Below are 15,442 nucleotides of genomic sequence, written 5' to 3'. Positions count from 1 at the left end.
AAATAAATAAATATAAACAAATAAAGGTATTTTTCTCTTATTTTTAGTTCTTGGTACAACCTACCCCGGTATGTGTTACACTTTGCCCCGTATGAGGGGTAAGTTGAAACAACACGATTTTTTTTTTGGAAGCTTTATTTTTCAACATTACCGTTATGTTTTGCTAAATTTTTATGATGGATCTTGGAGCTAAAACATGGGTCTTTAATTTAAAAAAGGTCTGGTTGACCCACTTTCAAATTTGTAGGAGAACCATCGATTTTAGAAAAAAGTGTTACATTTGGCCCCACTCTCCCCTATACCATCCTACCCTATTCATTAAATATTTATTTTTTTTAAATACACTAGCCCAAAAAATTAAGGGAACAAAAAAAAATTATGATTTATTTAGTGATTTTCGATAAGCTGTATCTCAGTAAAAAATGATTGCATCATGACAAATCAAAAAGCATGTGAAAGCTACATTCTTCTTGTTTTAGGATCTTAGGACTAAATATTTTATTTCTAACAGTAAAATAAGTTAATCGTTGGAACTGTTCAAAAACCAACATTTAAAATTTTTTTTTTTTTGTGTTTACTTTTCTCATAAAAAAGTGGGAAAATTTTAAATTTTTTGTGATGAAATGATAATAATTTTTAGAAAGGCTATTTATTTGGCTTCAAGATTATTTTTGTTTCAAACTTGTACGATTTTTTTTAGACTACAATATCAATCCTCGAACCAAAAACCATACTTTTGACTTTGACTATCAATATCCTAACAACGGATCACTCCACAGAAAATTTAAGGATACATTTGAAAATTTCATTTAATTCTCTACAAAAAAATTAAGTTTGTTTTGTTAAAAAAAAAATGTTTTCGTACATTTGATATCAATTTAGAAAAGCTATTAAAATAGGCCTTTTTACAGTTTTTTTTAAGTAAAATGTGCAGCAATTTCATAACTATGGGTGATAAGATTAAACTGAGGCTCAATTATTGAAGCTTAATAGACCTTAAATTAATTTGCAAAGTTTCAGACTTATGCATCAAACAGGTTTTCTGTTGTGAGAGTTTGAACTTTTGAGATAATTTAAAACAATATACATTTTTGCAGCTTAAAAAGACTTACTTCTAATGACTTTTTTATGAGCAAAATCAAATTCTTTTGAGTTTATTTGAACATTTTATTAATAAATACCGTTTAAATTTTAGATAAACCAAAGAAAATTAAAAGTTTTCAAAAAAATTTAAATTTTGAAAAAAAAAAAATTCATACCGTTTTTGGATATTTTTCCATTTTTTGAAACTTTTGGATTTTTTCTTTGGTCTATAAATACAAAATGACGTACAAACATTTCTTGTTTCGGTTCTTGGCTTTTTGACAGTCCTTTCAGTCTAGGCAATCCAATTTTATAAAACTCGAAAAATAAAAAAAAAATATGAAGCGTCAAATCTCAAAAAAAAAAAAAATACACAGAGAAAAATAGACCACATAAAATAGAACAAAAACAATAAGATTTCTCTATGGTTTTCATCCAAGAAGGAAACCTTATTAAAACAATCGAGTTTTCCTTATTGTTTTAAAATCTGCAAAAAAATAAAAAAAACGATGATCAGGCTGGGAATCGAACTGGAGACTTCAAATCATTAGTCGCCCACCTTACCACCTGAACCAAGCTGTCATGAAAATATTGATCGCGATTTTTGTTGTAGTGCTAAGTTGCAAAAAAAATCAACTTTTCAGTCAAATTTTAATAAGATTTTCTCTATAAAAATAATAAGAAATCTCCTTAAAAAAACCTTATTAATCGTTGACTTTAATAAGATTTCCTTATGAAATGTATGGACGGTAAAACAATATGGCAATCTATTAGTTTTTAGCGGGTCATATTTTTCTCTGTGTAGGTTTGCTAAAATATCTTACATTAATTTAGAGTTCTAACCGCTGTTGTTAAATTAATAAATAAAGCTTTAAATTTTTCGACGAAGTTTCTTTTAAATAATTTTTAAATTTTACCATCAAAACAAAGCAAATAAGCACCTTCATTGCAGAAAAGAATACTAAGACTACTTAAGTCGCAATACTAAAACAGAAAAAAAAAAAAAAAACCAAATTACAATCAATTGCGTATGATAATCAAATTACGTTTCACATAAATTGAACACACCGCACGTAACGCCCACAACAAAAAACCATTACATTGTATCTTTATTGCCCTACATACCCATAGTATAATCGTAGTAAAACCCATAGAACCTACCAACAAGAAAAAAAAAGAAAGAAAAACAAATAAAAGCCAAGAACTTTACCGTCAACTATGCCATCAATTCTAATTTCCTCATGGCAAAACGCCTTTATTGACACTTTGAATACAAACAAGAAGAAGATAAAAAAAAACGAAGCTATTCACACATCTAAGCACTTGACGATGCATCCTTAAAATTTCCATCTTTTATTCCAGCTCTATAGGTTCACGTTCCTGGCTTTGGCTTGCATGAGTGCATTCTTGTCTGTTACCCAGACATTTATGAACAAAATATGCGCTCCATTGACTCCAATTCCCTCTCGGTCGTCGTCACTGTATATAGCTGCTGCATTAGAGACGACATCTTCTTCATGAATGCCAGTGCCATAGTGCCACCATGTCACCTTGTAAAATACCATGAAATGCCTTTGCCTTGTGCCTAATGCACAATTTGTTAACATAATTCTAAGCCATCCCACCATATATAAATACACACACACATACACATACGAATGAGTATAGTATTTGTGTTCCGCCTGAACACATATCGACAGTTCCGGTGTTCCGGATATCAAAATGTCGTATGATAGTGTGGGAGTGTGAGGTGCTAATAACTTCCTTATGTGTTTTTTTCTGTCATCAAAAAGCTTACTTTTATCTGCATTCCGAGTTGACACAAATTTTTCTATATTCTAGCAAATTCCGACAAGATAATAATTGTTTATGTTTATTGCATGGAAAGATCGCAATTTAAGACTCTCCTAGCCATAGCTGTATTTAGGGGGGGGGGTTTCGGGGGTTTAACCCCCCCCCCGAAATTTTTTTTTCAGAAAATCAAAAGATATAGTATAAAAAAATACCTATAAGTCTAATATTTGCAGTACTAAATGGTTTGTTTTTGTATTTTAGTAATTTAATTACCTATCTGAAAATCTCGGGTTGGGGTCAAAATTCTGCCGGAGTCAAAATCCTGCTTTCAAAATTCTGCTTTACAAAATTCTGCTTTCAAAATTCTGCTTTTCAAAATTCTGTTTTTCAGAATTCTGCTTTTCATAATTCTGTTTTTCAAAATTCTGCAAAAAATTAAAAAAGGGTTTGGAAAATGTTAAAAAGCGCGCGCTTTTTAACATTTTCCAAACCGTTCTTTAATTTTTTGCAGACTTCTGTAAAATCATCTTCTTGAAAAACTATCTGCTTATTTGATAACTTACCTACATAATTTGTTATTCTTTGAATGTATATTAATTTTCTTTTTATAAATAAATAAATTTGAAAAAATTAAGAACAGGTTTTTAATACTAAACATTTCCGAAAATAATTCAAAATTTTTTAAAAGGAATATTTTGTATCAAACAACCGATGGGTTCCAATAAGTTATAGATTTTATTTGAAAAATATTTGCGACACTCAAATAAAAAAATTTGGGAAAGTACCAGTGTTGAATTACATTAATGAGGTGTATTTTTCTTTAGTCAGCGCATATGCTATAAAAAAAACAGAATTGGCAGAATTTTTTGTTCAAGAATAATGCTGGCAGAATTTTGAAAAGCAGAATTTTGAAAAACAGAATTTTCGTTAAAAAAAGCAGAATTTTGAAAAGCAGAATTTTGAAGCCAGAATTTTGACCCGATCCCGAAAATCTCCCTAAAAGTCTCTACCAATTTCGTATCGTTTAAGAAGCTGTCGATGAAGTTTTTATAAGGAAAAACAACAATTTTGTGGTCCATTACAACGTTTGGTAAGGGATTTTCAAAAAACTAGTTTTTACCTCTTTGATCATTTCCTAAAGCACTATGTAAACACCTTAAAATGTTTTTTTAAGAACCCTTTAAATAACACAAGTATTTATCTACAAGGTTTTTGATGTCGAGGCTAAACTATACTTTTTCAAAGGGTTGCTGAACTCGAATCCGAAGATAAAAATATTCGATCACATCTCGTTTTTGAAATATTACCGTTAAATCTATTTAAGTCTTTCCGACATCTTATCCTTTTATTTCAGAGAGTACCTATGTAAAATTTTTCGTTATATTTTTAGCTTTCTATTTATCAAATTGTTTCAAATTAGAAAATTAGCTCATGCCAAACAACTTGGATTATTTAAAATTTTTAATTTTAAGTATTCCCGATTTAATTTAGAACTAAATTGATATAATAGAATATTTAAATTTTTTGCTACAAAATTTTAGTGGGAGAAAAATTTCATTTTTCAATGTTTTTATATATAAAATTGTGCGAAATAATTTTTTGTATAAAGCCTAATAATGGTTCAAATTTATTTCTTCAAAAAAATTTTCTTGCTCGCTAACGCTCGCAATTTATATCAAACATCTTATCACTCCTTGTACCAATTTAAACTAGAGATGCCGCCGAATATTCGGCCATTTTATATTCGGTACATTCTTAAATTCTTCTACGGTAAGCAGAGCTATTTTAAACTTTTAACTATGAATTTCTCTCCTAAAAAATACTTAAAAAGGATATTGACAAGTTTTTCGCTCTGACACAGTTCTAATGACCATTTGCTTTAGCGGAATTAAGAATCGACTGCAGTTACATATAAGGCGTGTTTTTTCTTCAACTCAGTAGCTACTTATTTTTTTATTTTATTCGAAAAACAATAAAAACAAATACTTACTTGTGTAATTTTTATTATTGTTTTGCGAATAAAATCAAAAATGAGTAGCAACTGAGTAATAGAAAAAACACGCCTATAGTTGATAAAAAAGTTTTGTGAATCTTAAAAAAAAAAATTTTTCAGTCTGAGGTAACCCCCCCCGAAATGAAATCCTAGCTACGGCTATGCTCCTAGCAAAGCCATAGTCAAATTTTATTTTTATGAAAATTCAGTGTCAATTGCCTGTGCGCTGGCGTTGGCGTTGGTCTATGTCAGAAGACACACAGTTTTAGTTAATCGTGACCTTTGAGGATTTTCTCAGAGGATTATGTATAAATCCGTATGATATTGGAAGCAAGGCGACGACGGACAAAAACGCACAAAACAAAAAAACGTCCTCGTCACTGACCTATCCACACCTCCTTTATGAGTTTATCATGGTTGAAACAAGAAATGATTTCTTTTTTTTGTCATTTTTGCTTTTTTTCGAAATGGTTATGGCGGGAAGAAGAATCAGATTTTTTCTTTGGCACCCTTACGTGAGTTGAATGCTAAATTCATTTTGCTGATTTTCGGAAAAGATTGTCTTTTTTTCTTTATTTTTTTTTTTTTCTGTCTTCTAATACCTTTACTGATGGTGATGAAAAAGAAAAAAGAACAAAACATCAACTTATATTCCGATAATGGCGTACAATTAAAGTGAAAATACCTTTTATGTCGCTCATTCATCCACGGTAATTTTCGACTTTCTTGAGAAAGTATACGAGGTGGGATTTTTTTTTTTCTACCCTTAACACCATTTCGAATTAAAGCAATGAAGAAAATCTGAGATTTTCAATATCAAAGGGTGTGACTGGCAAAAAAAAAAAAAGTCATTATGTTTTTATGTGGATCATAAAAGTTTTCATATTTTTTGTCAATTTTCGAATGAGATGATAATCGTTAAGTTTTTATTCTCAATTTTTTGACATCGGAAGGAAAGTATGTAATAAAAAAAATGTTCACAAGGCCGCATAGGTTTCCTCATTGTAATTACATTTTATTTTTTGTATCTCGTATTGTATTGTTAAATCGAGAGAAAAAAGTGTGAGTAATCGAAACTCTTTTCAAGTGGCTTTAAAAATTAATGGCAGAGTATCATTATTTAAAAATTAAATCAAATTTGAAGCGAGCTAAGACCAAGAGATTTATGTTTATATACGAAGCTATATTTTAAAATAAAAAAAAAAATTAAAATATATATAATTGAATCTGACCAGAAGTTTCTACAACCTATACACTAGGAGAACTCTAAAAACATGTATCTAAGCTATTTTGGCAAACCTACTTTCTTGTTTGAGATTTGGTGCCCATTTCTAAAATGGTAAATTTTAAATGGGGAGGGGCCTACAAATTATTAACTATTATGTTCTTTACAATATTGCATTCTAAAAATTGATGCATTTATTACACTTTTAATGTTAAAACTTAAAAAAAAAAAATTATTTTTGGGAATTTTGCTGCGATCTATCTTCTTAAGCAATAACTACAGACTTAAATTTAGACTACAGACGAACTTGAAATTTTGTATAATGATGCGTTCAATGTTGTACCTATACTAGGGTGGGTCAAAAAAATGGAAATTCGTTTTTTTTGATTTGGTACTTCGAAAACTCGATTGCTAGACACCTCTAGAATACACTCACCAAATATGAGCTCTTTATCTTAATGGAAAGGTCCTCCGCTTTTCAATTTTCCATTTTTACATCAAGCTTCTACAAAAAAAAATCATTTTTTTATTAATTGACTTTTTAGAAATTTTTTTTTACATATTCTTGTAGAAAATTGAACGCTCTACAAAAAAGGTACTGTACACTTTTTTGAATTATCTAACCGTTTAGTAGATATTTGAGGTCCAAAAATCGAGAAAATCTTTAAAAATTCGTTTTTTGTTCTTAATTTTATAACAAATTAAAAAATTATAATAATCAAACGCGCATGACATATTCTTGTAGGAAACAGATTGCTCCAAAAAAAAAGGTCTTATCAACTTTTTTTAGTAATCTAACCATTTGAAAGATATTCGAGGTTAAAGTTAAACAAAAATATAAAAACTTTTTTTACTTTTCAAAATTTTCTACTTCACTGAAAAGTCATTATTATTAAATTAGTAAGATGGATTATTGTAAGAGCTTAAATGTTCTACAAAAAAGTCCTTGGCATCAAATTGGTTGCTTTAAACGTTTAGAAGATAAAGAGCTCATATTTGGTGAGTATATTTTGGAGGTGTCTAGCAATCGAGTTTTCGAGGTACCAAATCAAAAAAACGAATTTCGATTTTTTTGACCTACCCTATTGTATACACAGGAAATTTGATATTTTCCAATTTGTATTTCTTGCAATCTTTATGGAGACTTCTGACTATCGCAGAATCTTGATGAAACTTGGCAGTAAGGTTGATTTTGTTTTAATTTTTTGAATAAAGAAACAAAGTTTATATTTATGATTTTCTTCTCAGAGGCATGTGAACTGCCTACTTCGCCGAGCTATTAAATATTTAAAAAATGTTTATTGCAACTAGAAATATTTTGCAATAAAAAAAAAAATGTTATTGAAACTAAAAAATATTTGCATTGAAAATAAAAATTTTATTGCAAATAAAAATATTTTGCATTAAAAATTAAAGGTTATTGCAAATAAAAAAAAAATTGTATTTCTAGTAAATTGTTTTTTTTTTTTTAATGCAAAATATTTTTATTTGTAATACAAATTTTATTTGCAATGCCAATATTTTTTCGTTGCAATCATTTTTTTCAATTCAAATATTTTTCAGCTACAATAAATATTTTTTTTTAATTTCAAATACATTTTTGTACTACACCTGATAACAACAGAATTTTTGTATCGAAAATTTGTTTATCATTACGAAGAATTTCGAAAAAGCTACGTATAAAATATTTTCGTTTTAAATTAAGAGACAAGATTAATTTACTTACGTTTTCAAAAATGTGTATCTTAGTATATTGTATATGCTGCAGCTGTGGTCAATTTTTTTTTTTTGTTTTTTAAGTCAATTTGTTAGAAAATGGAAGCTATGCTATGTTATTTTCCTTAAAAATCCTAGTAAATATTTTGGTATCATTTATTTTACAGAATGTCAAAAAAAATTTCGAAAACAAATTATTTTGGCTCACAAAAATCTTAGTTTTAATTTAAAAGAGATACAGTTAGAGCGGAAATTTTGAAAGTACATATTTGTAATTACAGACGTTAAAAAATATGTTATAAAAAACGGACCAGATTCCTAAACAACTAGCTTAAGTTACTCCATTATAAGTATACTTCAGTTGCTGACTTTTTCTACATTTGCCGATTTTACAACAATATGGAATTCTTCTGATTCTTTAAGTGGGTAACTTGTTTTAAATAACCTTTTTTAGAAGTTGTTTGAAAGACTGCTAAGTAAAACAATCAAACATTAGTCGTAACAAATTTATAGTTTCTGTGAATATGATATCCTTTGAAACTTGTGCAATTACAAGAGCGTTAACGAATTTTGTTCCGTTTCGTTTCGTATTAGAAGTTCTTCTTCAACATTATCAAAAAGATTCGATTTGTTATATAGAAATATATACTATATCTTGAATTGTTTCGAAAGTTACTGATACCAAATGCATTGGTTTTAAGGAAGTAACATTTTTTTTTAAACTTCGTTTGAAAGTTTTTGATACCCAAGACTACTGCGGTTTTATGCTAACCAATTACATTATACTTAAAAATAAAATTATACCTGAACTCTCTTGATTAAATCTACGCCTTAATATGTGAAATCCGAACAGCCCATAACTGCTTTTTAAAGCTAAACTTATTCTTATTAAATAAAAAAAAAAATTGTATATAATCATTGCTCTTATCTGAATTAAATTACCAACCCAAGTTGCATTTATAATTCACATGCTACTATTTTTTATAGTCCTTGAATCTAAAAACGTATGATATTAAAAATATAAGTGCGTGACAGCCAAACAACTGTTGATATTTTCAAAACGCTGGCACACTCATCTAACAGAATGAAAAAATAAAAAAATTTTATTGCAAAAAGATGCCTACGACTTTGCGTGCAATAAAAATATGATTTCTCCTTTTTCTCGCGTGTCATATAAAATATTTTCTTAATTTAATAGCGTTTCTAACTTTTAATTAAAATTAAATCAAACAAAAAAAAGTCTTTTAGATTAAATTGATTTTTAAAGATTCAACTGTAAATGGCGTGTGAAGACAATAAAACTTTATTATAGACTTAAAGCGCTACTGTAATATTGTAATTGCTTTATTAATTACTATTTCAACACTGTCATGGTTTGATTAAGAAACGCTATTCAATTATTAAATTTATTTTAAAAATATTTTTTTAAAATATCTTTTGATTCACCCTGTGTAGACAAATAAATTTGTCATTTTTAACGATTTATTGAATTTTATGCTTTCATGAACATGATTTTTCTCAAAAAATTATATTCCATCAGAATAATTTAATTTGTATCCTTCTCAACATTGCTGCTTATGCTTGGTTATTTCAATATCAAAAATTGGTTGGTTATCTGTGTCTGTGCATTGACTTACCGTTTATCCTTGCGCGTTTGAGATGAACGAGAATATCCATTAACCATTGTTCCACCGCCATAACAGAGACTGTGACTTTGCCCGGAGCCTATTTTGAATTTCAAATCGATGAGAATATTCGTTTCGAAAAATCTGAAAAAATTAAAAAAAAAATTATATAGAATTTGTATGATGATGAGATGAGCAATGAACATCCTCTTGTTTAAATGAAATGAGTTCGATTTAATTTTAATAAAATGATAAGGCAGGGAATTACTTGTTTTAATTTTACAACGCAATGCACAATTTGTAATATGTAAATAATTGTCTACTTGTGATAAAAGTGAAGTAAGAGCAAGTACAATGAATTTTAATGAATGGTTAAAATAGCTTCATTTGATGAAAAAACTGAAAGTATAACTTTTGGAAATTTTTTTGATTCATAATAATCGAACAATAAGAACCGATAAGAATTGTGTGCAGCAACTCAATAACTATTATTTTATAGACCAATTATTTTATTTGAAAAAATCAACAAATTGTGCACAGAGATCATCTAGTTTTATTATTTAGAAAGCTGTAGAAAATGCTTTAGCTACCAATTATTAAAGTTTTAACTAAAACGGTCACTCGGGCGTATGTGGAATATTTAAAAAAAAAAAAAAAAAAATATTATCCTATTGGACACATTTTTTTTTCTAGCAATGAAATCAGTTAAATCAGGCAAAGAAATAAAAATTGACACCATAAAAACCTTCAGTTCAAATTTCAACGAAAATTAAATTGAAAAACAAAAATTGAAAAAAAATTTTTTTTTGATTCATTAAAAAAATTAAATATATTTTTTAATTAATTTTCTTGAAAACGGACCAATGAATTTTTTTTAACATGGTTTTTATTGTTGTTTCTTCTCCAAATTTGGGCATTACTAATGCGGGATCTAACAACAGAAAATGTTCTGTTCTCATCCAAAAATAATGTCAATTTTACGAAAGTATAAAAACAAAACAAAAAAAATTATATAAACTGACCAACATTATGCCCGCTATGTAAATTTGATTTACTACGCTACTTGGTATAAAAAAAATTATAATCATTTTACATTTATGTCCAAAAATTCCTACCAAAAAAAAATTGGAATTACTTGAAAACACAATTATTCAGTGTTCCCTCTCAAAAAAAAAAAAAAAAATGTTTAAAATGACTTTCAAATAGAGAAATAAAAGTGATTATATTTGTTTTTATCACCATTCAAGCTGTTGCTGTCTCCCTCTTGAATTTTAATGTCTACCATAATAATGAGGCAACTCCCTTTCGTGTCGGAGGGAGCAAATGTTTGTGATTAACATCTGTTGTTCTTGTGTTCCTACGAGTGTTCAACTCCCACACAAATATTATGACAAGGATAGTATAAATTTCGCCCTTAGAATTAAACTGATTGCAGAAGTATAATAGCGTCACACCTGTGGGTGACTTTTCAACATAAGTTGACACTGTTTTTAAATCCACTAAAAATTTAAGAGTTTAAATTATGTAGGTTCTTTATTTAAGGATTATTTAAGGACTTCCAGGTGCACATAAAAGCCGATTTAATTCTGTTTTTAATTAAAAGAGTTCCACAAAGAGGGTATTTAATTTTGTTTAAATTTTAAAGTGGGAGAGATTTATTAAAAAAAAAAGCCAAATATAATGATATGACTTCCAAAATCCTTTATATAATCCTTTAAGCTTCGTTGAATGGAATCATCATTAAAAATAGATGTGTAAGAATAAATCAATAACAGCACATTCATGCGTTAAATCATTATTCAATGAATCCTTGAAAAGAAATATCGAAACCATTAATAATGTTGCTCGATGAATTAATTTAATTCACAAAAGAACACGTTTTCAACAACAGAAGAGGTTTAAATTGACAAGGAGTCATCGTTGTGCAATGCAATTATTCATTATTTAAACTTTTCAAGATTTATCAATATTAAATGGATTTTAAATCTTGCTCCCATGGCTGACTTAATATAAAAGGACAAAAGATTCAATATAATATTTAAATTTGAAGGATTTATACAATATTAAAAAAAAGGTGAGAGGATATATATTATTTCTTTTCCTTTGAGGATGTGGAGTGTAAAATATCTTTTGACTGATCAAAACTCTTGAAAATAAATAATATGGAAGCGTTTCGCGAGTTATCAAAGAAGGTATGCATTCTTTTTATCTCTTTTTTTCGGATCTAGCAAATAATTAATAAATTTTGTATAAAAAAGAAAAACGAAATTGAAAAAAAAAAATAAATACTTATTTCTATAGCCTACAATCCTTAAATGATACAACTTTTTTATTAAAAAAGATAATGTAATTTTTAAAGACTTTAAAAGGCAGTTCGAACAGTTTTACGAATTGTAACTTTATAGGTTAACCGTCAAGCACTACACCGAACAAAAAAAAAACAATATCAATTTAACATTTTTTAAATATCAAATTAAGATTTTTAAAATATCAGCCAAAAATGCTCTTTAAAATGTGTTTTATGATATTTTAAATGTTAAAACAACATTTTTACTATTTACTATCAATTTCTCATTCCAAATTATTGAAAAATATTAAATAAAAAATTTTATATGTGTACTAATTTAAAGGCGCTTTGTGTTTTTTCGAAGTAAAATGTATGATTTACTGAGAAAATTTAATCGGCAATAGGATTTTACTTCACACAGTTTGGGAGAAAATAACCAAACAATTATATCACCTATAATAGAAAAAATAATATCACCACTATTTTGTAAAGAATATTCACTTTCATTAATGTTTTGAAAAAAGAAAGAAAATGCTTAAAATAATAAAAATAATAAAAAAGAAAAAGAAAGAAATAGGTTTCATTATAAAAAACTAAAACGTAAAATCTAGTCAACATTGATATTTTAATTGTCAAAGTGAAATTTTCACTATCTACTTAAGCTTAAAAAAAATGTCAAAATAATATTTCAATTGTCAAAGTGAAATTTTCGTTATCCCATCTGAAATTAAAAAATGTCAAAATGATATGATAAAATATCAAAATTGATATTTTTAATTGTTGGACGACTTTTGTCACTGAAAAATGTTAATTTGATAGCTGTTACTATCAAATTTTTTTTTTCGGTGTACCTTCAGTGCACCATTGCCACCCGCAAAGGAAAATTTAGAAAAAATCAAATCAAATTCACAATTTTGTAAATCAAATTCACCTTTTTTGGTCAAAATTCATTTTTTGAAAACCAAATTCTTGACCTTTTTTGTCCTTTTTTATCAGTCTTAAGACATTAATTTAGGCCATGCGATGGATAAAATTCATGGGAAATATTACCAAATCTGTATCGCAAAATGGTGTAAAATTTGGTTTACCAGGATTAAGAAGGTGCTACAAAAAGACTTGAAAAAAGATTTCCGAATGATTTTGTATTCCACTCAAAGGACATTGTCAATGAGTTAGGTTCAAAATCCGGCATCACAAAATGTCGCCGTACGAAATTCTGCCATTTCAAAACCAAAGCGATCTTATTGTCGGTTTTTACTTTCATATATTTTTGGTTCCACTAATTGATGAGAATCAACAAGAACGAAGTTTTTAATTGACAACCTGTATTTATTATTCAATACGAGTTATTTTATTGGTTCTTTGTTCTATGTAACAAGTAGTGATGTGAACTATTGAATGATTCAAACTATCGATAGTTAGTAACTGAATGATTTGAACTATCGAATAGTTCATTCATTTATTCATTCGAATTAAAACTATCGAATAAAAACTATCGAACAAACTATCGAATAAACTATCGAATAAAAACTATCGTATAAAAAAACTATTCAAATGAAAAAACCATCGTTTAAGAAAACTATTTAAATGAAAAAACTATCGTTTAAGAAAACTATTTGAATGAAAAAACTAGCGTTTAAGAAAGCTATTCGAATGAAAAAAATATCGTTTAAGAAAACTATTCAAATGAAAAAACTATCGTATAAAAAAACTATTGGAATGAAAAAACTATTCGAATGAAAAAAAACCATTCGAATAAAAATAGTAACTAAACAATCGAATGAAAATAGTAGATAACTAAACTATCGAATAATAAAACTATTCGAATGAAAATAGTAACTAAACTATCGAATGAAAAAACTGTTCGAATGAAAATGGTTACTAAACTATCGAAAGAAAAAACTAATCGAATGAAAATAGTAACTAAATGAATGAATGAATGAATGATTTAAAACTATCGAATGAATAAATATTTTACAACTATTGATAATTTGATAGTTTTTATTCGATAGTTCCCATCACTAGTAACAAGTGCATTAACTTTTAATTTGTTTTCTTGATCATTACCTTGTATAACAAAAGAACAATTGCAATTATTTAATCAACCATTCACCTAAGACGTTACCTTTTGACAGGTTCTTAAGTGTTATTGATTGGTTTTAATGAAACGTCACTAATTGACATTTTATCAACATACTCGTACTCATACTATCAAATAAATTACTTCTTCATAATAGAAAACAAATAAACGTCGTCATCGTTGTCGTAGTAGTAGTCGTCAATGAGAATAATGTCTAGCTTTATTTGATGTCTCCCAAAAAGCCACTAATTAGAACCGCTAATGACATTCAGCACAAAAGCAATTCCGTTGCGCTGCGGCGCATACCAACCTACATATATATTTATCTTTCCATTGTCATCCACTAATTGTGTGCAAATTAAAGTTCTCGTATATAATTCAAGGGAACCACCACCGAGGCACTATACTTCGACTTTTAAGACACTATTTCCCAGAGTAGATTGGATGTATGTATAAAGATCAACCTCTTTGGCAATAAAATAGCGACTCCATTTAGATGCAATTTATCCTGCAAAATGCTCTTGTCTCGATACTCTCAACCTGGCATCGAATATTTATATATTCCCTCGTTGATTATGGCGCCTCAATGCTTTTTCCACAAAAAAAAAAAACTAAATTCAATGGAACTATGTTATGCCAGACACATTGGCAATATCTATAGGTTTTTCTTCTTCTCGTATCTTGTCTTAAGGACTTGTCCTGCTTATATAGACGACATTTTGAAAGGAAAAAAAAACTCGTGTAGCAGCAGCAGCCGAGCCGTGTCGCTAACTCTAAAGCAAATGTTAGGCCGAAATTATTTTGGAATATAGCCAAAACCCGGATATGACCTAAATTTGCTTGCTTCTTAGAGCTTAAATCTATAAAATACACATCCCCCGAAGATAATCTCTTCTCTTTTACATTCATATAAGGTTATAAGGTTGTTCCTACAACCAGAGCCAGCAGTTTCTTTTTCAATGGAGGATATGTGTGTAACGTGACACTTTCCAGGATGTTTGATTTCGTTCGTTCAGATAGAAAAAATATAAACGTAACGATGAATTTTTATGGCAAAGTTCAAAGAGATGAGACAATCTTTAAAGTCTTCATCTTCTTTATCCTTGTTGTTTGTTAGTCTTAGTCAAACAAACCAACAACAAACATACAAATGTAATTGCCTAACTTTATTTGTCTGGGGGTCTTCGTATAGTTCCATTCTGGATTAAAACTTCTTCCTCCCCCCGTTTTTTGACCTAGAATAAGGAAGAAGGAGCAGAAAACTTTGCACACTTAAAGCATATGTCACGAAACAAAACCAAATTAAACGGAATTATCAATATTCGAGAGAGAGAGAGGGTGAGCTTTTCCAAAATATTCTATATGGTTTAAGAGGAAGAATTCCAAAGTTACCTAACTTCTATTTTAAATGAAAGGAGGTTTTATAAACTCTATGGTTTGTTATTGTGTGTCAAAATTTAAGTTTTCTATGTGCAACTGCAACAGAAGGCTGTGCTGGCTTACCCCGAAACTTATGTTCGGAACGAAATTCCATTACCTAGTAGATGGAACCTGTTCTGATATCCACAAATTCGATGTTATTTTAAAGTGTGAACACAGTTTCCATAAGAATTCTGTATGAAGGGTTGGTTGTTGAAGA

General features: G+C 28.4%; 2 protein-coding genes across 3 annotated transcripts in view; one reads left to right on the top strand and one right to left on the bottom strand.

The window, feature by feature from the left end:
- LOC129908552 (protein javelin) overlaps positions 1-9,510 on the bottom strand; it is a 70,466-nt gene extending 60,956 nt beyond the window's left edge. For both annotated transcript variants that reach the window (XM_055985133.1, XM_055985134.1), the window contains exon 1: positions 9,449-9,510. In XM_055985133.1, the coding sequence (XP_055841108.1) occupies positions 9,449-9,495 (47 nt within the window). In that variant the 5' untranslated portion in view covers positions 9,496-9,510. The remainder of the gene's footprint in view (positions 1-9,448) is intronic.
- The window catches only part of LOC129908556 (calcium uniporter protein, mitochondrial), a 169,490-nt gene that overhangs the window by 133,290 nt on the left and 20,758 nt on the right, over positions 1-15,442 (top strand). The window lies entirely within an intron of this gene.

Source organism: Episyrphus balteatus, chromosome 2 (genome assembly GCF_945859705.1).
Source record: "Episyrphus balteatus chromosome 2, idEpiBalt1.1, whole genome shotgun sequence".
NCBI classification, from domain to species: domain Eukaryota; kingdom Metazoa; phylum Arthropoda; class Insecta; order Diptera; family Syrphidae; genus Episyrphus; species Episyrphus balteatus.
Note: the sequence above shows the minus strand (reverse complement) of the source record. Positions and strands in the feature narration are given on the sequence as shown.